At 55.1% G+C, this 22,956-nt stretch overlaps 2 protein-coding genes across 4 annotated transcripts; both read right to left on the reverse strand.

Annotated features, from left to right (window-relative positions):
- Positions 1 to 9,271: 9,271 nt before the first annotated feature.
- NTN3 (netrin 3) lies at positions 9,272 to 12,606 on the reverse strand. The gene is made up of 6 exons (XM_090277199.1): positions 11,310 to 12,606; positions 11,050 to 11,238; positions 10,824 to 10,973; positions 10,654 to 10,704; positions 10,436 to 10,510; positions 9,272 to 10,146 (listed from the first exon to the last, which is right to left on the reverse strand). Exons 1-6 carry the CDS (start codon positions 12,235 to 12,237, stop codon positions 9,797 to 9,799), a joined length of 1,743 nt encoding a protein of 580 aa, XP_090133325.1. The 5' UTR covers positions 12,238 to 12,606; the 3' UTR covers positions 9,272 to 9,796.
- Positions 12,607 to 18,339: 5,733 nt separating this feature from the next.
- TEDC2 (tubulin epsilon and delta complex 2) lies at positions 18,340 to 22,569 on the reverse strand. Of its 3 annotated transcripts, XM_090277202.1 has the most exons (10): positions 22,524 to 22,569; positions 22,317 to 22,415; positions 22,002 to 22,072; positions 21,506 to 21,890; positions 21,011 to 21,064; positions 20,255 to 20,348; positions 19,980 to 20,091; positions 19,794 to 19,895; positions 19,174 to 19,364; positions 18,340 to 18,859 (listed from the first exon to the last, which is right to left on the reverse strand). In XM_090277202.1, exons 1-10 carry the CDS (start codon positions 22,535 to 22,537, stop codon positions 18,713 to 18,715), a joined length of 1,269 nt encoding a protein of 422 aa, XP_090133328.1. In that variant the 5' UTR covers positions 22,538 to 22,569; the 3' UTR covers positions 18,340 to 18,712. The 3 variants fall into 3 exon arrangements, with proteins under 3 accessions (XP_090133328.1, XP_090133327.1, XP_090133326.1); XM_090277201.1 differs by having other exon boundaries at positions 19,174 to 19,361; positions 22,317 to 22,562; XM_090277200.1 differs by having other exon boundaries at positions 22,317 to 22,562.
- Positions 22,570 to 22,956: the final 387 nt, after the last annotated feature.

The raw sequence follows: 22,956 nt of genomic DNA on the forward strand, positions 1-22,956 counted from the left end.
CCACGCTGGCTCCTGGACTTCTCACCCAGCTGATCTTACAGACAGACCACACACACACACCAGGATGCCACCAAAGTGTCAAATGTGGTGTCACTGGGCAAGAGATACCATTGTGCAGAGAAAGGTGGACACTCACCAGGACTCCTACCCACTCCTACTGCTCCCTACCCAGCCTGGGCCTGACTACCACCCCACCTTTGCTGCAGGAACAGCTCACGGTCGTAGGACCCAGGGCTCAGCCTGTCTGGGTCTTAGTCACTGTGCCACAGGAGGGTGGATGCTCTGTGGGTGTCAGCTGCTGTGTCTCAGTTCTTCCTCATCAGTCTGAGCAATGTTACATCTGTTTCCCAGGCATGAAACCAGGAAACAAAGAACTAAGAGGAAGGAGGCTGCAGCTCCAGACTGGCAAATGACTGGGTGAGGACAGGAAGAAGGGGCAGTAAGGTGCTCTATTCTGGGCCTGAAGAGTTCCACGTGACAAAGAAATGCACACTCCTCTGTTTCTCCAGAGCAGAATTCAGAACATTCGCTTTCTACCTTAGAGACCATCAATCCCCAGTGAGGTGGAGCTTTGCAGAGGTGGAGCAAGCAGGGACACAGCAGAATGACTGGAGTCTCTTGACACCTACTTGGCATCAGGGGACAGGCATGCAGAGGTGACAGCACCTCACTCCCTCAGGTGTGCCAAGTCTGGGGATGAGAAAGAGATAGCAATTACAGGATATGTTCACTGCCTGATGAGGAGATGCTCAGAGTTCCAGTGACAGTGGGGAACAGGTCAGGTGAGGAATATGGCAGCAGGACAGGGAAGGGAAAATGACCTGTGTGTGGAAGGAAGGGCGCATCTGGGTGGCTTAGCGTGTGACTCAGCATTAGGGTAGGGGCAGGGGCCATGGGACAGCTGGAAGGCTTCTGGGCATGAGAAGGTGGAAGGAGGTGAGGGCTCAGGAGATATTCCTGAGACCATCCACCGTGCAGCCAGAAGGGGCAAGGATAGGCCTGGAATAAGATGAACTCTAAGGCAGGTGATGAGCACCCTCTCCTGTTATGTCATACAGAAACCTTCCTCTCTTCAAGCCTGAGTCGTCTAACATCTTCATGACAGGCCTAGTCCTCCCACACAGCCATAGGGGAGAGGTCAGGGAAATATCCAATCCCACCCCAGGAATCTGCTCTAGCCCCCAGACACAGTTTCAGGACTTCTTCTCAGCTGTAGGTGACTCCCAATTCTGTGGATGGCCACTGGTGACATTGTTACTGACTGAGGTGACTACTGTCACTGATCCTCCTCATTCCCTTGCCTTGCTGCCCTCTTCTTTGCCTACCTCACCACCACTCCCACCTCTCATCTTTCTCTGGAACTTGTCTGTGGGAAATAATCCATCACTTCATCCTCTCCCAGAATGCTTCCTTCCTCCTCTAGTCAGAGAGCAGCCCGCTCTCCCCAGGACCCTGCTGGCTCCTCCCTGAAGGCTTTCCCCTAGGACTCTGCCCCTCTCTCTCCAGCTCATTACCTCCATTCCTTGGCTGCCATCACAGAGCTCAAGGATTGAGTAGGCAGCCCTGGAGCGAAGCTTCTTACGTTCAGAAGCCTTTACATCTCTAGCGTTTTATCCACAACCTGGTTAGCCTCGGAAACCACTCCACCCAGAGGTAGCATATCACAACCCCACTCTCTCCTAACCTTTTCCTAGAGCTCTTCATTGCCCTCTTCCTACCCGCATGACTCCATCTCCTTCACCTACCAGCCTCTTGTGGCTTTATGCCTCTGCCTGCTAGCCTAGACATGTTCTACCAAGCTCCACCTGTGCTTCTGTTTCAGCCACTGGCAAAATCCTCGGGAAGCCAGACTGAGTGTGCTTCTCCATGCTCACACACCAACTGTAAAGGAAAAAATCATGCCACCTTGCTCATGACCTGGCAGACCTTCCTGGCATGTCTCACCAGAACCCTCTCCTATTCCTCACACTAGCTTATAGCTTCATGTCCACCCGCAGCCCCTGCCCTCCCTTTCTCCTGAGGACAGGGTGCCAGGCAGGAGCTTCCTCTCTTCTCTGACCCTGGCTCTTGATCTGCACCCCCACTCTTGGTCATGGATCTCACCTCCTGGGGACCCCAACTATCCTGCATCCTTAATGGTCCCTCTCTGCTGTTACAGACCCCCGAAAGCCACTCACAGAACCTGATGCCTCACCTCCTCTCCTTCCCAGTCAAGTTTCTAGTGAGAGCAGGCTACACCTGTCTCCCACCCCTCCCACCTTAACTGCCTGGCTGTCAGGTCATTTAACTGACACCTTTGGGCCCTTATCTTCCTAAAACACACACAACTGACCTCAGTGCTCTCAGGTCTTCTCTCCCTGGGCCTCCTGAAACCCTTGCCTCATGTCTGTCCTCATCTCTGTGGCTTCCGCTGTTCCTCTGCCTATCTCTTAAATGTCCCTTTTGCAGGAATCCATCCTCTTCTCAGCCTAGAATCCTCTGTGAACTCAAGTCCCATAGTTGCAACTGCTTTCTCATCCTTTGCACACTCCATGTGACTCCAACATGTTTCGCTCTGACTCCCAATGTGCTCTGCCCCACTCTTCACCTGAAACCATGCCCTCATTCCCCTGCCATCCCTTTAGGATCTGGTCCTACCTGCCCTCCAAAGGCAGCTTCAGGAGCCTTACCCACAGAGCACCAACTGCGGCCCCAATGACACATGCACAGGGTATGTCTACAGTCAGGAAGAAATGAAAGACACACCTGTTCTCCCTTCTCCTCTTGGTCCAATATACTTCAAGCCTCAGCCCAAATGTCCCCTCCTCCACCAGCCCTTCCCAAATTCCCAGGCAGGGCTGAAGGCACCCTGGCTGCATTCTACCCCTCCTTATCCAAATCTGTTTTAACTCTTGGCATGCCATTGTAATGATTTATGAATCCAGCTCTTCTGCTATACTGTGACTTTTGAGCCAGGTGTTTCACACCACACCCAGTGTACCCAGGAAGGAAGAAACAAGAAAAGGAAACAGACGGAGACTCAGAAATATCCCAAACCACTTGGTTCCAAGAGAAAAATTTAATTCCAAATAATAATAACAGGGTGCACTGTTTAGGTATATGACCTTCCCAGCAGGCATCATCACATGACAGAATGGCAGGCCATGCTCTGCCTCAGCCCTGAAGCAGAGCACAGAGATTTCTCAAATATTAATGGCAACTGGCATTCTTCAGTGACTATCAGGCAGCCAGTTACTGGGGAACTTGATAGTGGGCCCTTTGCTAGTAGCACACAATGGAGGCACGTGCCAGCTACAAAGGGTGTAACCAGTAAGGGTATTAGCATTAGGCGTTAGTCACAGCACCACAGGCCAGTTGGCTGGCCAGTCTGCCTGCCACCTGTCAGAAGTTCAAATGCAGGTCTTACTAATGGCGCCTGAACCTGTGGGGCCCCAAGCAGGTAAGAGTCCCAACCCTGTTAGCCACTCAAAACAGTTCCCTGCATCCCCTTCTCAGGCAGAAAACCTTTTTCCCAGCCCGGTCTGGCCCAGGCAGAGGGCTGGGGTTGGGATGGGGCTCTGCTAATTCAGGATCTTTATCAAGGGTCCTTTCAACAGCATGTCTGGGAAAATACCAGGGCACAGGATAAACCAGCCAGCTGCACAGAAGAAGAATCAGAGAAAGAGAACTAGACTGTCAGCAGCATTAGGATTTTGACTGGTCAGGATTCCAAGCAGGGTGCCTTTAATAGGTAGGCCTCCGAAGGCCAGGCACATACCAGGTTCTCCATAAGTATTTTAAGATCTGACGACAAAGCTGGGAATCTTGCAGGTTTAATCATTTGACAGGCACTCAAGACACTTCCTGAATGCTGGTGTACCAAGCGCTGGAGTACAAACATGTGAGGCCCAGCTCCAGCTCTCAGTGAGCTTCTGGCTGTGGGGATATGGGTGTACTGGCCATGCCAACTCAGGTACCAGTGCTATGATAGGAAAACACAGGGTACCTGGGCCCCCAGCACATGAGGAAAGAGGGGTTATGAGTCAATGCTGCCTCAGCTGAGTCCTGAAGCATGAGGTAGCCTATGTCCAGGAAGCAGCAGAAACAGCATGGGCATAGGAAAGGGTCTCAGAGAGCACAGCCACTTGGGATGGTAAGCCCTTCAGCTCTTCGGCCAGTGAGTGCCATTTGTGGCTCAGATTAAAAGACAATTCTATAGTCCAGCCTCATGAGCTCCAATAAGCCAAAGGACCTGAGATAGAGGCCTGGGGTTCACCAGACTGTTGGGGAAGCCAAGTACTCCTGTGTCCTAGGACGTGGGAAGGGTCAGCCCAGGAAGGCAGGAAACACGCCAGAGGCAGGAGGATTTAATGTATACACCCAGATCCTTTTAAGGTCCACAGGTTTATCAAGATATGAAGGCTGGAATCATCCTAGGCAGAAAAGAAGTTAGAGAATTAGGGAACAAAGGCAAAATGATTAAAGGAAAAGATGAAGCGACAGAGGTGAGGGGAGCTTTTGGTGGGACACAAGTATTAACCTACATTTAGAATACTACACAGGGAAGGGCTTCTATTGGTAACAGAATGGCCCACTGGTAAACAACCCTCAATGTGTATGGTAACCCCATTAAAATTGTGTAACAATTAGGCAGACACACAGTTTCAGATTATGAAAAAAAAGTTAAGCCATGTGTAGTGTGTTCTCAATCATTTGTAATAGAAGAGAACCTATCTGAGTTGGATGGAGGGAGAAACCATGACTTCTCACATGTGACTCCTGCCAGTATATCTTTGTGCAGTACCCAACCAGGCCAGGAGACGACATAACTATATAGGACAGAACAAGATCTTGTCTCACATATTATAACTGAGGAGGTACCAGAGACAAAAATAACTCCTAATGGCCCGTGCACTTATCTAGAGGCTAGGCCAAGTCCTGTGGGCAGACAGGGGTTCCTTTCGCAATATCATCTTTTCTCAGCGTCCCCCCCTCCCCCCAACTTACCCCTCAGTGTGGGAGAAAGACTGGGAAGGAGCCACCAAATACAGTTCCACCTGCTGCAAATGCTAAGGTACCACACAGAAACTGACAGCAAGGCGACCTCAAAAATTCTGCAATCTTGGATCTATCTGAGTCTGAGAAGACCTTTCTTTAGAGATGTATTGTGAGAATGCTCTGAGAGAACCAATCTTCAGTCTGGAGGGAAAAGTGAGATGAGTGACAATCTGGAAGTGTCCCAGAAGGCAAATAAACACATAAAACAGGAAAGCCCTTGGAACTGATTATGTGATTTTTGCACCTTAAGCATTTTACATCTTGCCATTTACACTAACCAACAAACTGGGCCTTTGTCACAGAAATAAAAAGCCCACTATCCTGCCCCCACACCCTAAAATAGGCAAGGGTTTATTGATGACAATTCTGTTAGCTTATCTACCCTGTTTCATAGATATAAAACATTAGGTGCCTCCAGGGTTCAGTCTTCCTTTTTTTCCCATACACTCTCCTGGGAAGGCCTACCTCACTACTCCCTGGCTTTACTGCTACACAGGAAGGAGTCCCCAAAATGTTCTTGAGTCCAGTATACTCTCCTCGGCTCTAGACTGACATATATCCACCTACTTCTTGGAAGTCTCACTGTCCCTCAGATCAACATCTCCAAATTTCAAGTCATCATCTACCCCCAAGTATGCCCCCATCCTGCACACTGTGTGTGGCATGGACCCAGTTGCCAGCCACCCAAACTTGGACTGTTCCCTAAGTTCTCCTTTCTCCCTTGCTCTTCCCCTACCTCCACAGGCACCTGCCTCATGGTTTTACTCTCTTTTCTGTACCCAATGTCCTTCATTAGTGCTGGGCCTTACGTCTCTCTAGATGTGCTATAGTGGTCCCAGTACAACCCTTCATTAATCCACCTGGCAACCACTGCCCAGTCACCAGTGGAGAACACAATCTTGATCAGTCGTTGACAGACCCAGGATCCCTTGATGACTTCCTACGGTTCTCAGGGTAAAATTCAAACTAGGCCTGGTACTCAAGGCCTCTCCCAATCTGCTGCCAGCTTAGCTCCTTAATTTCATTTCCCTCTATCCCAACCACCAGAACTACCCGCTGCCCTTCTTTTAACAGCTGATGGGTGGGTCATGCCCTTGTTACTTCACATACACTGTCTCTGCCTGGAAGCTCTTTCCCTCACATGGTCTTGCCACTCCTATTCATTCTTCAAAATTTAGTTCAAGACTTTCTCAGGAGCCCCCACCAAAGGCCACCTGAATGCCACTCTGTGCCCAAAGCAAGCTCTGTCCTCATCTATGGGAACACTCCCACAGTGCCACAGTTCACTGGCCTGTCTCCTAATTCCACTGTAAGCTCCATAAGGGGAGAGAGTCACTCAACTTTGTAGCCACATAACACAGGGTACAGGCCCTCCTCATGTGAATTATGATTTCGATAAAATTTTGTGGAATTTTAAAAAATCATCAAATAATAAAGTAGATTCTTAGTAAAAAGCCTGAGGTTTTGTTTCCTTAATAAAGTGACACTTGACACAGTCACTGAAATTGCTGCTTCAAGTTAAAAAGGGCTTCTTTCTTTTTTTATGTACAGAGTTGTCATAACAGAAAAGGTATGCTCAAACAAGTAAAACATTGAACAGGGTAAATGTTAAGTGCTTTTTTATAACCTGCTTCATTGTCTTTATGTACTTTAAACCAGAAACCATCTAAAAGCAAACTTAAATATGTCATCTGAGGTTAGCTTAGACTGTAATGAGAATTAGAAGCAACAGTGCGTGCCCAAGGTCACTTGGCCTTCTGGACAGTCCTAGCAGGTGTGGTCAGCAAGAGCTGGTGAGGCTCACCTACTGGTGCACTTGCAGATCCAGGGAGTGAATTTTATTATTGTTATGAAAGCCTGCCTAGATTACTAGATTACTTCTGCTTTACCACCCCCGACCCCCACTGAAGGTCACCCTTACTACCAGATGAAAACCACTACACTAGTTTTACTTAGCACCTTGGTCCATTTCAAGAGATAACCCCTGCCCATTGCATGCCAGGCAATGGGGAAGCAAAGATGAATGCAACAGGCCTCCAGCCCTGTTCATAGGGAGAGACAAGCTTCTAAACAGAGCACTCACTACCAGGTAAGCATTTCACTTAAAGGCCTTATCTGAAGACTGAGAAAATTAGATGAGGACCAATCTTCAGAATAAAAGGAAGCTGCCTGATGAGGTCATTTCGCTAGCTGTAAACCTTTGTAAAAGTAACACCTTTGTGAGGTTTCTTGAGCTTTTCTTACCTGGAATTGTTTCCTCCAGCCTATATTCCTTAAAATGAAGAGAACCTGTATACTTGCCTCTAAGACAATTAAGCAAACATTTACAAGTGCCTACTCAGTACTGGGGATACAATATGAAGATTGAGCTCTCACCCTCAAGTGGAGGAAATAGCTACATCTGTTGAATAATGGCGTGATCTTTTTAAAATGCAATTGCCTGTAAGTCCTTGCTGAGTCCCAAACAAACATATAGCAAAACACAGAAAACTACTTTAGAATGCTTCTATTGGCCCTGGAAAGGCAGACAGACTAATAACTTATAATAAGCAGCTAGAAAAGACCACAACACCACCACAGCCACATCGGCCACCAGGACTGTATCTCCCCACACACCACTAATTTAATAGTCAACCTGTGCCTCCACACAACCCAGGGGGTCCTTAGACAACCTTTAGCCTTTAATGTCAGCCCAGAGAGTGGTAATCCAGGAGGCGCACAGCACCTGTCTCCATACTAAGGTCACCAGTACCCCTGCTCAGAGAAAACCAAGACCAGATGTAGCCCACCCCAGACCTCCAGCTCAGATAACACAGAGCCCAGGGACCCTGTGGAAATGCTTCTGTTTCTGGGCCCAGTGGCCAGGACAAGGGCGCACCCTCCAGACAGGGCTCAAATGCTAGGGAGCAACTAGGCGGGCATGTCATCCTGAGGCAAACGGAGGGCAGGAAAAGGAACAGTTGCAGGTTCTCGACAGCAAAACGTTATCAGAGATTCTGTTGCGATTTCGAGTCCTGAAGAGGATTTCCTACCCCGCAGAGACAGAAAGTGGCCCCAGGAAGGAGTGACACAGACAGTTCCTTCTGACTGATGCCTCGCCCTGGGCCAGTCAGCACGCAGACGGGGGCTGGATGAGGGGGCCGGCCCTGCCTCTGAGGTGAGTGTCTGGTGGAGCTGAGGTGCGACGGACAGCGGCGGGGGCGACGGGTAGTAACAAAAGGACCGCCGCGGACCCCGGACCTCCGCGCAGCGGCAGCCCCCTGTGCCCCACCTCAGAATGAGGCCCCACAGTACGGTCCCCACGCCCCCTCCCTCGGCAAGCCCCCGCCGCAGTGACAGTCGGCGACCTGGCCCCGCAGTCCCCGAGGCCCCGCGGCAGGCCATCACACCTAGCACCAGTCCCGCGGCGTACCCACCTCCGCCGCCGCCGCCGCACCGCACCGCTTTCTCCTCAGCTCGCCGCGCAACTGAGCGCGGGCTTCTCTACGCATGCGCTCACGCTGCCCCGCCCCCGGTGAGCACGCGCCACGGGCTGCCCACCGCGGGCGCCCCGGGTCTCCGCCACAGCGGGCTCTGGGCATGCGCGCCGACGCCCCGCGGCAGAGCGGTGGAGGCCTGCGCCAGCTCAGGACCGTGCCGGCGCGGAGGGGCAGGGGTTCGCGAGCGGTTAACCCTGGAGGGAGTCGAGTGAGCGGGCGGCTACCGGGCCCTGCGGAGAATGGGGCTAGGGGCATCAGGAACTGGGAGGACTGTCCGCCTGAGTTGTAGACCCTCCTCGTTACGTGTAGACAGGGGAAGGCGTGTCCGCGTGGGCACGACATCCGTCTTCGAGTGGGAGAAGGAACGCCGGGGATTCTAGAAGCGGGACCTTAGAGGAGGAGCGCAGAGGTCGAGTCTGAGAGAGAGAGCCGGACGAAGAAAAGAGACAGGGACACAACAGGCCAATAAAGAGGGTGAATACTGGCAGAGACGCTGCAGAGACAGGGACGCTCAACCGGCAGAGAAAAGGCAGGCAAAGGGGACAGACAGGGACCAGAGACCTCGGCCCTCGCTGGGGAAGGATTTACAGCGCCCTCTGCGGGTTGTGGCTGGGGGCGAGGGAACCAGTGTCGCCGAGACCCAAGGGGGTCCGTGGACATCTGTGGTGGCCATAGTGCCTCTAGGTGAGTCATAGCGCTCTCTGGCGGATTACGAGACTCCGTGGGAAGTAGAGCTACGGGATCCTTGGTGTGTTCTCAGACCTTTAATGACTGGGTCCTGGATTCATGAGGGACTTCTTAACCTTTTGGGGGATGGCACAATGCATTTTATAAAGGCGAGAACGCTCTTTGAGGGACTACGACATCACGGGGAGGCGGGTCACAGAGGCCCTTGGAGTGTTCGCAGAGCCCCAAAGTATTGGGCCCCACAAGGAAGTTCAGAGCCTTTTGTAGGTATCACGGTGCCCCACCCTTGGAGGGGGCAGATAGCACGAGTGTTGGGGATCCAAGGAATCCTCTGGAATAACAGCGGCCAAAAGGAGTCTCCAAACAGCTTTTTGGGGCTATGACATCCCTTTTTGTCTCTGTGTCGGCCACACCCCCTCTTGGGCCCGAGTGCAAGGCACAGAGGGAGGAGCCCGCCTGGCAGAGTTGGGCAGGGGCCCAAATGGCGACGCGCGGGTACGCAAGCAAAGACTCCTCCGCAGACGATGCGTTAGTTGAACGTGCGCCTTGATGTGGGAGCAGCGCCCAGCCCAGCCCGAGCCTGGCCCGCAGGCTCAGGCCACCCCGCAGCGCCCCCGCCGCTCCCGCCGCTGCAGCCTCCGAAGGCGCCGCGTCCACGCGTCGCGCCAGGGCAGCACGAGACTCCCGCGGGCGGCGCTGAGCCCGGGCCCTCGGCCCCCTGGATCCCTGACCGTGACCCCATGCCCGCCCCCCAGCAGCAGGTAGCGGCGGCCAGGTAGCAGGCGTGGGCAGCCGCAGGCAGCATCCCGTGCTGGCACCCACAGGGCACTGCTTCCGCGCCGTGCGCGCTCCTCGCCGCTCCGGAACACAGCGAGCACGGCCACCGGGAAGCGAGTCCACAAGCCACGTGTCTCGCCGCGTGCACCCACCGCCACCTGCACCGCTGCAGAAAGGGCGAGAGGGGGCGGGAGCAGGCTAAGAGGAGGCAGGCCACATGGAAGAGCACTATGTGCTCGTGGCTGGGAGGGAGGGCAGAAGAGGGCCACAGAGGACACCCACTGGACAGGGAGGGCACAGAGAAACCACCAGGGGCTAAGGGGGCGGGGCCAGCGGCGGTAGGGAACCTGAGGAATGGGGGATGTCCTTGGGGCCCAGCAAGGTTGGGGTACCCAAAGGAAAAGTGGGGAGGGCAAGATGAGAAGGTGGGGGCAGGAGACCTGAGAGTTGCTTACCATAGTCTTTCCTGCAGAACTTCTTCAGGCTGATGCGGTAGCTGCCACGGGTGGGTTTGCAGTGCAAGTCGCAGTCTGGGAAGGTGGGTAAGGTAGTGGGGAGGCTGGCACAGATCCCCCACTTCCTTTCCCCAACCTCTCCTCCTCCCCTTCTTGAACCTACAGCACCCCTCCCTCCAAGACATGTCAGTCTAGGACCCTGATCTGTATACACTCACCCTGAGGCTCCACGGGACTGCTCTCCTCTGTAGGGCCAGGGCCAGGGGTCTCTGCAGAGAGGATGGGAGAATGGCCTGCATTCAAGGGGGGCAGGGGGATTTGGAGCGCTCAATGGACAGGTAGGCAGCATCAGGGAGCTGGGTGGCCTAAGCAGGACAGGGTCACTCACTAATGCAGGGTGCCACTGGAGAGCGACTCTGCTGGAAACCAGGGGCACAGCGATTGCAGGTGAGGCCAGTGACACCATCCTTGCAGGGACACTGGCCTGTGGTCTGGTTGCAGGTTTTACCAGCAGCGCCAACAGGGTGACAGTCACAGGCTGGGGACAAAGGTGAAATGGTCAGAAACCCATTTGGGGATATGGGAAATTGGAGGATGAGGATGTGCAGGCTCACCCCTGCAAGCGTGGCGATCACTTGGTGCACGGCCTGGGTCTCGATAGAAGCCCTCCCGGCAGTAGTGGCAGTGGCGGCCAGCGGTATTGTGCCGGCAGTTGAGGCAGACACCGCCACTACGGCGACCTGACAGTCGGTACAGCTCCATGTTGAAGCGGCAGCGGCGGGCATGGCCATTGCAGGAGCAAGCTGCAGAGAGGGGTGGGTCAGGGGAAAGCTGGCTGGGTCCAAGATCCCCAGACCACCCTCCAAGGCCTCACCAAGGCAGGCGTGGGCTTCCCGGGCTGTGGCCCGCTGCCATGGCCTGTCGCAGTAGAAGGGCTTGCAACGGCCACAGTCGGGGCCCTCGGTGCCATGCTGGCAGTCGCAGATCAGGTGGCCCTGGGTGTCCAGCAAGCACCGCGAGGCATGCCCATTGCACTTGCAGCGCCCGCCCACCTGGAGCTCAGTGGCCGAGTAAGAGTAAGGGATCATGGCCTCAGAGTCCCTGGTATCTCCCAGCATGGCAGGCCTTGTGAGCACTACTTGAATGTCTGTAGCGGTCACCCAGTCTTGGAGCACCGGGCTGCTGTCCAGATCCAGGCCTGGCGGGCTGCTGTCTTGCACGCTGAAGGCCAGAAGGCCACCACCATCAGGCTGGGTCTGGGGCTCAGGGAAGCACAAAGCTTCAGGCCCTGGGCCAGCTGGGCCATTGGCAGGGACAGGCAGGCGACCATAGTCCATGTCACAGCAGGAGGAGAAGAAGCCCAGTGGGACCCAGCTTCGGCCATGGTCCTGGGACTTGAGTAGGGCCACTGAGGTGGGGGGCGTGGAGCAGAAGCGCAAGCTCACAAATACCAGCTCAAAAGTTTTGCCCAGGGATACTGTGAGGGTCACGTTGAGGGGCGCTTGCATCAGCCAGTCGGAGCGCCAGCAAACAGGGCTTGTGGTGCCCCCTGCGAAAGTCAGGAGGGCAGTGGAATGTGCCCGCTGTGGGTCAGAGGAGTCACAGGCCTGTGTGGATGGCTGCCCACATGTGCTGGACGCCAGCACCTCATGGCCCAAGGCCGCGTTCACCAGGCCAGGCACACAGCCTCGGGGCGCGCCCCCCTCGTCGTGGCAGGGGTCGGTGGGCGCCGGCGGCCCTGGACTCAGCGCGGCCAAGAGCGTGCCCGCTGTCAGCAGCAGCCCCCAGGGCCAGCTGGGCATGGCCAGAGCCGCCGTGGATCAGCCAGCTGGCAGTGGCCTCACGTCGCTGCCCTCGAGGGGGTAGAGCCCTGGTCCGAGGCTCTGCCGGCCGGCCTGCAATGCTAAGCAACCACAGGGTCCAGGCAGCCCCAACGGGGGCCCAGAGGTGGGAGCAGAGGGGCGGGCTTGCCCCGGGCCTAGTGCAGCTGCAAGGATGTTGGCGCGTCCTCCCACTGGGCCTGGAGCGATGACAGCCTTCGCCCAGGCTCCGGGCGCCTCCGCCCGCGGAGGCCCCACCCACCGCCCGCTGCTCACACTCACCCACGGAGGGCCGGGTGGAGCAGGTCTCCTGGCCTCCCGGGAATTGCCAAGGGAGGGCGGGCCCTGGGGCTCCCGGGCCTCCCACTTCCTCCGGGCTGCCGCGAGGGAGGGCAAGCTGTACCAGGTGGGGGTGGGGGGCGTCGCAGGATCAAGCCTGGGCCCAGCCGGAGGCGGAGCTGCTGGGGCCGGGAAGGAGGGAGGGGAGAAGAGGGGGCCTCCTCGGCATAGCGGGAATCAGAAGCAGATTCAGACACTGGCTAAGCCAGCGGGGGAGGGGCCGAGGAACCAGGAATGCGCTGTCGGGAGGGGTCTGGAGGGGAAAGTTCAGCCCCGCAGCCTGTGGGGGACCACCCAGCAGGGTCCCTGGCCCGCAGCCAGACCTTGACTGCTCCTGAGGCTGTGCCACATGCTGGGCAGGGGGTCTGGCAGGCTCCTCCCTCAGGTCCGTCAAGTAGGCTGTTCCCTGGGTCTAAAGTCTGGTACCTGGATGCTCTCTGATGTCCATAAAGAGCATACTCGTGGCATGGGAAGTCAAGCCATGCTGGCGGTTGTGGGGTCTAGCAGAAAGAATTAAGAATCAGGACCAGGTCTGATTTTGAATCCAAGCTGCTCTGATTTCCAGCTGTGTGGTTCACATTCTCGGCGGTGCAGATAGACTCTTAAGAAGCTACACCATCCTCTCTCGAGACGTACGGCTGCCGACGGTTCACATTCCTTAACCTGTTCACACCTCAGTTTCCTCTTCGGCCGCACGCCTGTTATTCAACATTCCTCGAGCTTGGGTGGGGGTGGAGGGTTTGATGAGCTACAGGCTCAACATACTTGAGTCCCTCCTGCCTTCTGTTCAGGAAGGACTGCATCCCTGGGACTGACCTGAACTCATCTAAGGGATGAGGCTGGCATTCTCCACCCAGATCAGGATAAACTCTTGTTCCTGGGTCTCTGAGTATCTAGTTGCTAGTTGTAACACCATGATGGGCCCAGCTGAGCTGGCAGGAAGGAAGGGGAAGCTGTGTGTGTGTGTGTGTGTGTGTGTGTGTGTGTGTGTGTTGGGTGTACAGCCAATCAGGTGGCAGGTCTCCTTGGGGGTTCAGGGGCTTGGATAGCTATGGAGAGGTAGGGAGTGGGTTTGATCCAAGGGGATACTGATCACAGATGGCTGTGCCAGTACCCCTGAGCCTGGCCCATATAATAGCAGGCTTGGGCAGAGAAACTGAGGCAGAATCCCAGGTGGGTGGCCTGGACACCAGCTGGGGATGGGGCAGCTGAGAGTGGCCCCAGCCAAGAGGGACCAGGAATCACTCTGGACAGAGAGACCCCTTCCCAACCACCTTAAGGTCCTTGATGGAGTGCAGCTAAGCATCCTAGAAGGGGTTGGCCCCATGCGGGAAGGAAAAGGCACATGGGAACACATCCTACTTGGGACAGCTCTGAGGTCTGAAGTTTCAGATGAGAGGCCAACTCCAGGCCAAGCCCTGCAGCCAGTGGAGGATGTCTATGTTAGTGAAGCTACCATCCTCTGCTGGGCCTGAGACACTGCAAGGACCCACAAGAAGAGGATGGAGAGAAGCAGAATGTTTGTACTGTTTAGGAGAGGAGGGACAGGAGGGTACTGGAGCCTCCTGGGAAACTGAAGAAGAGGAGAGAACCCGGAGGGCTTGACCTTGAGAAGGAGGAAGAGAAGGTAATGAAGCACCTAGAGTGACTGACACCCTCTGGTCACCATTCCCAGGCCTGACTGGCACAAATGCATGGTGGGGGTGTGTATGGAGGGACTGATGAGATGATGGGAGGCTTTGGAAGGGCTCACCCAGCAGGGTCACAGGGGCTGCTGGCCTTCACATTTGGCAGCAACAGGATGGCCGTGGTTTCCCCCTGCCCCACAGAGCAGATGTCATGAGGACTTGCCCCTCAACTTCCCAATAAAGAGAATGTCCCTTACAACAAAGAGCTATACACAAATGAGGGAGCTGGCTGAGTGCAGCTCCCTTATTTATTTTTAAACATTAATCATTTATTCTTTGATTATCTACACAAACACTTAAGTACTGTATTGCAACAGCACCCAGTGGTGGCTCTGAGCCTGTGTCCTGAGCTCTCAGCACTGTCCAGAGGGTAGCAGGCTGTCCTGCCATATCTACTTCAAGAGCAGTAGCAACATGCAAATGACTGTGAGCAAGGTCCCCTTGCTGGGCAGTATGTCAGGGCCCCACTTCCCCTTGGTCCCCAGTAGCTGGCCAGTCCAAGTTGCAGGACAGAGTTCCTCACAGTGAGTCTAATCACCAGTCCACAGTGAGGTGGATGCTGTCAGAGCCCATCCTTGTGCCCTGACTCACTGTGGAGACAGACTCCTCTATAGGCTGGGGGTAGGGGGCTGCTGTGCTTCCTGGAGCTATTCCTGCAGGAGGGCCGTTTCTTCTGGGCTGAAGAGCATCTTTACCAGGTTGTTTGCCTGTACCCTGTCCCACTTACAGTGCATGCACACTCTGCGCGGGAGCGCTCAAGGTCAGAAACAGCACCTTCCAACCACCTTAAGGCCCTCTGGTTGCCATCCTCAAACACTGCCTGGGATGGGAAGAGTTCTGGTGGAAGAGGGGGTGCTGCAATAGATCCTTCAAGGACCTTAGAAGCAAGGAGGTGACCTGACGGCCACAATGGGGAGAAACAGGAGTTCCACAGGGTTTCGCACCAGCTTCCATGGAAACCCTTGCTGTGTGGATTCAGTACTCCTGCCAGGAGGGAGGAAAGTGGGAGCAGCCTCTCCTCTCTATCAGCCTTGGGGGCTTTGTCTGCAGTCCAGCCTCCTTGCTGGGGTCTGCAGAACATCTGGTGGCTTCTGGTGTGGTGGAAGGAGGGCCCCAGGTTTCTTCCCTGGAAAAGGCCCTCTGTACATTCTCTTTTGGCCTCCAGGGCAGCCCTGGCAGATGGTATGATGGGAGTTTGGGAGGCCTTCCCCACAGCCTCCAGCCCAGGCTAACTGCTCCTTATGGATTCTGCCACTTGTCCCCAGTCCCTGACTGGGGTCTCTCACACCTCCTTCCTCCTCCCTGGCCCTGCCCTGTCCTGGTACTCAGAAGAGGCTCTGCCTCCCTTCCCCCTCCTGCAACTCCTCAGGCTGTTGGATTCTCCCCATTCCTTCCTTGTCCCCCCTACCCCTCCCAGAGTGACAGCTGCTGGTTTGGGGGCATTGGGGGCAATTGTCTGGGGAAGGGACCAGTGGGTCTGACAGTCTGAGGTCTCAGAGGGTTGAGGTATTTCCTTTAAAAGGCTGACCTATTAAATACTCCTGGTGTAGCTCAGGACCTGCTGTTTCCGCAGGAAGCTTTCAAGCAACCACATGTATCACACAAACATGTATGTATTAAACGCCTATTACGCCTTGAGGAACTTCCAACCCAATGAGAAAGACAAGACGACTGGAGACAAGGGTATAGCACACTGCTCCTCACCCCAAGGAGGGTGGTCACACTGACTCCATGACCCGCTGCCCACCTACATCCTGCCCACACTGCAGGGACATACCGTGTGGGCTCTCTCCGGCTCCATGCTTAAGCTAGGCCTGCTCTGCGGTTGCGATCAGCTCTGCACACCAAGTGAAACTTGGAAAAGCAATATTGGGTGAAGGGTAGTGCGAAATGGGAAGAGCTGATGGGCAGGGAAATGGTCTCATAGTCCCCTTCGCCTGAGCCTCCCAAGAATTCGGAAAGGGGCCTTCAGAAACCTGCACGTTGCACTGTGTCCACGGGTGAGGTCCGGAGGGAGGAGGCTCCCGGTTCGCCGCAACCTCGCTGGGAACCAGGCCTCGCATGGGGGTTCAGGGAGATCCTGGCTCCCGCTGCTGCCTTGCCGCACCTCCTCTCTGCCCCCCACCCATGCCTGGCCCTCTACCGCCATCTCTAACCAAGGGTGCCAGCACAGGAAGGCGACTCCCCTTGGGCCAGGTCCAGGCAGGGTCCATGCAGGATGGTGATGGCTGCAGTCTTGCAGGGAAGCATGTTAAGTAGGGCCACAGCAAGGAATGGTAGGGCACTTTCAGGCCATGATTCCCTCCTCTCACCACTGCCCAGTGTTGCAGGTGGCCCAGAGAAACGTGTGCAGGGCCCAGGGGTATTGGCATGCGCCATGGGTGGAGACTCAGGTGCGCTCATACTGCCAACGTTCGGACTACATTTGGGTGGATGTGGGCACCTGCGCAGTCCTGGCTCCCACTCAGCAACTCAGAGAAGACACCTGTCAGAGTTCTCCGCTGCTTTCTGACTTGGTGGGGCAGACGCTAATCTAGATGGGGTCTCCTTTTCCTGCTCTAGGAAACTTGCCTACCCAGACAGCCCCCTCATACTACCTGTGGCACCGTGCTGCCCAAGAAGGTCCAGGTCCCCAGTGGTCCATAGGACACCACCAGGGCCCAGGACTGGCCCAATACGTGGGTCTTTGGATGCCCATTTGTGCCTGACTAGGGATCCAAGTGGACAGCACCCCTGCCCTTGTGGGACAAAGGTCCAGTAAGGAAGGTGCACAATAAACCATGTGAACCAGTGGATGAAATAATTCTGGTGGAAACCACCAGCTATGGACTGGTGGCCAGTAACAGGGTGGTGGCCTGATCCATCCTGAGGATTTAAAGGTTCCTCATGATCTGAGCACCTGGGCAGCTCTGGAGGGACCAATGGATTGGCCAGCATGCCTCAGGCTCCTGTCTCTGTTCCCCCTTCCCAGGTTCCTGTCCTGGAGTGGATGGAGCTATTCCATTCCCTTTAGGCCCCTCACTGCAATAAAGCTCTTGGTTTTTCCCTTCCTACTTTGCTATCTGGTCCCCAGCAGTCGTTGAGACTCACGCCTCTATGTCCAAGGTTTCTAGCCTGCTGGATGATGAGGCCTTTTATAGTAGGGCCTCCTGCAGGGAACCTGGAGCCATCCTGAAGCTGGTTCAGCATCACCCAGTTCATCCCTTATAACTGCTATACTTTACCAAGCTGTTACCTACCTCCTGGGCCGGCGTGTGCCCTGGGGCAGAGGTTGTTGCTATTCCCTGTTTTAGTCACTATCCATACTAAGGGTCGGTGCCCCAGCTCTTAGTACTGTGCTTGGTCCTTGTAGGTGCTCAGTAAAGGGTCATTTAAATAATACCACAGCCTCCCAGACCTAACCAGGGCCCAGCACTGTGAAGCATCTTGCCCCATCTCATTCATCGTCATCCTAGTCCCAGAGCCAAAAACCACACTAGGGAAAGTGGGGACAACACTGGCATTGAAGCTCAGGTTCCTTAAGAATCTTGCTAAAAGTCTCATAGCACCAAACAAGTAACAGTGTAAACTCAAATCTGTGACTTGTTTAAAACCAGAGGCTGTGACCTTGACCTCTACTTTCTTGTCTACCAAAGCAATGATTCCTTCAACAGGGAAGGCAGGAGCCCCATAAGAGGTGATAGTGGAGAAAGTGAAGGGTGTTCAGTAAAGGGCCTGTTCCCTGGTGGTGGCTCAGTGTGGGGGGCCCACAATGGCCACAGCAATAGCCCAGGAGGTGGTGGGCATGGGTACCAGGACTGATGGCTGTGGGCACATAATGTCCACCAACTCTGATACAGGCCTGTGGCTTTTGTGTCTTCCAATGAGCCCAGTACATATCTAGGCACTTGTGCTAGTGCCAATACATGAGGTGAGTCCCCAGTGCAGCCCACCCTGAGTGGCCTCACCCCTGCCCTACAATACATAAGGAATATGAGTGTTCTTGGTAAATATATTTGATATATTCTTGGCAAACAAAAACACAAAGAAAATAAAACAATACGCATCAAATCCCACATTGGTATGATGTAAATATATATACTTTCTAAAGTAGCTTTAATGTTACACAAGCGGCTTTTAAGCCTAAAGTGAGAGAAAAGAGGTAGCTAAGAAAAGCCCCTCCAAGGGCCTCTGATCTCCCCAAGCCTGTGGATGGCCCAGCTGTGCCCTTATCAGGTTTAGAAGCTGTGAGAAGGGACCTAGTTTCTCAGGAAGAGCAGGGAGGCTGTCTCTGCCCCTTGGAAGCCTGGATTCCCAGGGGAGTATAACAATCCCAGCTCAGGCTACTGCACCAGTGAAAACCCCTTCAATCCCTGTTCATTTAACTTTGACCAGAGAGAGGGTGTGCTCCCCAACAGACCCAGAAAAGCCTGCCCTGCTGCAGAAAGGGTTCAGTCAGCAGGTTCATCTCGCAGGATGGTGAGGAAACGCTGGCCTCCCTCGCAGAGAAGGCTGTGCACAGCCCGGCATAGTGCCAGCCAGGATGGTCCCAGTGGCTCCTGGGTGCTCACTAAAGGGAGTAGTTCTGCCATCAGGACCTGGGATAAGATGTAGAGTCAAGGTTGCAAGGAGGCCTTGTCCCAGACAGCTAGCCCAGGACCCCCACAGTGGGTGGAGCAATTCCAAGACAGGCTTTGGGTACCATACTCCAGCCCCTCCCTCCTCCAAAAGTTCCCAGGTCTCTCCAGTGCTGGCAAGTGCACAGGCCCAGAGGCTCCTATCCTCCTGGGGCGGGGGCGAGGAGTACAGATAGCGTCTTGAGCCCACAAGGCTCCAGACCTGGAATTCTTCCCATGGACCAAGCTTTCCTGGCACCTAGTCAACTACTCCCCACCTCCTACTCTGGGAGTACCTTTTGCAGATGTATTTGCTGGTCCAGCATGCCCACCCGAAGCCTGAGGGCTGCCAGGGTCTGCAGCTCCTGAGTGCTGGAGTAGAGAAGCAGCTGGGGGCTCCAGATGGGGTCTGCTCTTCCTCCACAGGACCATGAGGCCCTGGGGAGTCTCCCTTCAGGCCATGGCCCCTGCTGCTGCTCCATTACTGCTGTGGGAACAGGGGGATGTGGCCTCACAGAGCGACGGTCAGGCATCTCCTCCCCACTGTCCTCTAAGGGGTTGCAAAGTTTTCTTTTGCCACCTGAATGAAGCCTGATTGTCCACAGGCATCTCTTGCAAGGCTAGGCCAAATATTTGCCAGTACTTCTGATTTTCACATGCTACTTCAATAACTGGACAAATAAGCCAACTACTTAAAAGCGGTGGGGCTTTGTGTGTTGGGAGAGGGATGGCATGGGGGAGCTGCCCTGACTGGTCCCACAGGACAACTAGGGAGAACTCAGAACACAGTAGGGAGATGTGCGTAAGGGCCTGTCTGCCTCTGCTCCTAGCTAGCTGTTCAAGTCCCAATGCTACCTGTGGCTAGAGGACCTTGATCCCTGACCAGACTTCATCACAGGTGGGGGTGGGGTCTCACCTGCCCGAAGCTCCTGCAGCTTATACAGACACTGTCCAACCATGGCCTGCAGCCCCTCCAAGGTGAGCAGGCAGTGGTACTCCTGGATCCAGTCCATGGGGTCTATGAAAGTCAGGGAGGGTAGGCTGGGCCCAAGCTGGTCCTGCAGCTTTCCTTATCCCAATACCTGTATCAGGGTCCACTGACCTGTTGTAAGCTCTTCCCCCATTCGCAGTCTCAGCAGCAAGCAGGCCTTCTGTAAGCGCCCAACCTCTGCCTCCACCTCTGCAGCACTGAGCCCAGAGCTGGGCCAGTCTGACTGGACACAGGTCAGGGAAACTCCCCTGTGATAAGGTACCCCCTCCCACAAAGACAGGGTCTGGGAGTGGCTCTAGCCCTTCTAGTTGCTCCTCAAATTCACCAGGTGCAGAACCAGACACCGTCCCCCCATCCCAAACTGCCCAGCAAATCCACAAGGATACAGTCATTTGCATTTTCTGGAGGAACTGGGTTTTGGAGGACGTAGTAGCATCCATGGAGTCACTGGTCTGTGTAGAGCTGAGCTGGGCCCACAGGCTGGGAGCACACACAGGCACCCCAGGAACCAGAGAGCAATCATTATTCCAGCCAGCTGGGCTGGGCTTTGGGAAGTACACAAGGGCCAGGAAAGGGGCCCCAGCCTGGGGTGTCTGGCTCTGCTGAGTGCCAAGAGCGGCCTTGGGAGGCCTCAAGGAACTAAGAGGACAGAGTCCAGAGAGCTGACCCACTCTGAGAAATACTAGGAGACAATTTGAGGAAGGAGAGAGGGCCTGGCAATGACTGGTAACTAGGACGACTGGTAAGATCTCTAGGTGCTGGCTCTGTACCAGGTACAGTACATAACCTGAAAGGAACCACCTCGGTTAACATCTCTACAAAGCTAGTACTATTATCATCACTTGTACATGGAAGACAAATTGGGATTCAAAGACACGCAAGTGCCTTGCTCGGTCTGGCAGGTTATAAGCAAATAGCTGAGCTGGGGGCCTCAAAGCTCACTGAGTTTAAGGTAACTATGGCAGCCCGAGCTGAGCAGAACTTCGTAATATAGTGTCCCCACCTAGCAAAGAAAGCAGAGGAATCTACTGGAAAAGTCTTACCAACATGGCCCCCAGCTGGTGGGAGGCCTTGACTTCCTTGTTCTCCACACTCCCCTGGTTTCCCCTCTGCCCCCACCCAGTAGCAAGACTCATCCTCACCGAGAGTTCTGAGAAGCCGCCTTCCTGAAGGCCATGGGTAGCTGCAGCAGGGTCCTGTCAGGGAAGCCAGTGCTCAGAGCAGCCTCACCTAATTCTGGGGCTATAGACCCCACCCCCTGCTCAGAGCCAAGTCAGGGGTGAGGCTAACCACCCTACCCCCTTGAACAGGGTTTCCAGAGTGACCATGGGATCCAGCAGAGTGTACCACAAGTAGAACCCATGTGAAGCCCCTGGGCTGTGCAGATAAGAGAATAGGGCACTGGAGAGCCAGAGAAGAGAGTGGGGACATGCCCTAGCTTGTCAAGCCTGGCACATTCACAGCCAGCTGTTTCATTCTGCCAGCTTCAGGGCATGGGCCTCATGAGTGGCACTCCAGAACCCATATCCATCTCAATGCCCTGCCCTCCCTGCCATCCCAAATCCCAGACTCCAGGTGCTAGCCAGGGTCTGATCAAGTAGAGAGCAGTTTCTCCAGTGAAAGACTGGAAAACCTACCCTTTCTCTTCGAGTGTGAAATCTTCTGGGGACAGAGGAGCAGCCGATGGAGCTACTTGTTGGTCCCTGAAGCTTGGTACAGGCTTGGCAGCTTGTGGCCCTCTCCCCATACAGGTCTGATCCCTGGCTGACAGAAGCCTGGGCTTAGGGAGGCCCTTGGCAGGCATGTTGGTCTGGTGGATGCCCCTGGGGGGTTTTCTTTTAGAAGCTTGGGGTGGAGCAGAGGCTGTAGTAGCAGGAGAGGTGGCAATGGACCCAGACTTCAGGCTGAAGGCTTTGTCTCTTTTTCCAGCCTTAGAAATGCCTTTCCGCACCTGTAGAGCCTTCTCCAGTGCCTGGGTCAGAAGCTCCAGCTCCTTGAGGTCTTGCGGGCTGGGTGTGCATGCTGCGAAAGCCGAGGCATGTAGTATTCTTTCATTACTGTCCCCAGGAGGGTCCCCCACCACTGCCATGCCAGAAGAGAGGCAGCAACTGGAGGTGGGTAGCTTAAGTTTACCTGGAAATGAGGCCTCTTCATTAGTTTCTAGCACTGGGGTTGGCTCAGGAGCCGGGGTCTCAGCTGGTTCCCTGCGAAGACACAGGGCAGCCGTGGTACGGCAAAGAGATAGGGCCCAGGCCCAAAAGACCCCACAGGGCCCCTTGGCCTGGAGGAAAAACCCCAGCCTCAGAGCTTTCAGGGAAAGTGGAGAGCAACGACAACCGGCAACTCGGAAACGGACACTAGGCCTGGGAATCCTCTCGGCCCAGGGAATCTGAGAGGGGTTCTGAGGGTCCGAGGGAGGCCTAGTTGGTGGTCCCAGGGTCTGCGTACCAGGTCCGCAGCAGCCGCCTGGAGACTTGCAGGCTTCGCTCCAGCTCCCGCTGTCGCTTGGCACAGGCGTCCAGGGCGTCCCGCAGCTCAGCCACTAGCCTGGAAGGGATGAACCGACAGCTCAGCGCCAGGACCAGCCTTCCTAGGGCCACGCTCGCTCCCGCCCCACTCCGTCCCAGGCACAGGCCGCCGCACAGGCAAGAGCACCGGGTGGGCAGCATGTTGGAAGCAGTAGCTCTTCAGAATTTGCCGCCACCGGAAAGTCCCACCCCTTCCGTGCTATAAGACCACCTCTTCCGTCGGGGTTACCCAATCCCGAGCCCAGAGCTCAGGACCTCCACCTCCTCCCAACCCCGGTCCCTACCTGAGCCAGGACTGAATGCGTAGGTTAATGGACCTCGGGTGCCTCGCAGGCGTCTGGTGTGGATAATTGGGTAGATAGTGGCATCTGTGATTGCTTTGCGGTTGGCTTCTTCTTTGTCCTATTGAAGTCACTCTGAAGTAGGGCCGACCTGCCTGGCTGACTCCACCTCGCAGAGGGTGAGGCACGTAAAGGGGCACAGTGGTATTTACTGGCAACAGTTGCTAGACGTGAGGACGAAGTGTGTGTTGGAAGCAGAGGTGAGGAAGTAGGGAGTGT

The sequence above is a fragment of the Furipterus horrens genome, unplaced genomic scaffold (assembly GCF_987537825.1).
Source record: "Furipterus horrens unplaced genomic scaffold, mFurHor1.1.pri manual_scaffold_5, whole genome shotgun sequence".
Classification (NCBI taxonomy): domain Eukaryota; kingdom Metazoa; phylum Chordata; class Mammalia; order Chiroptera; family Furipteridae; genus Furipterus; species Furipterus horrens.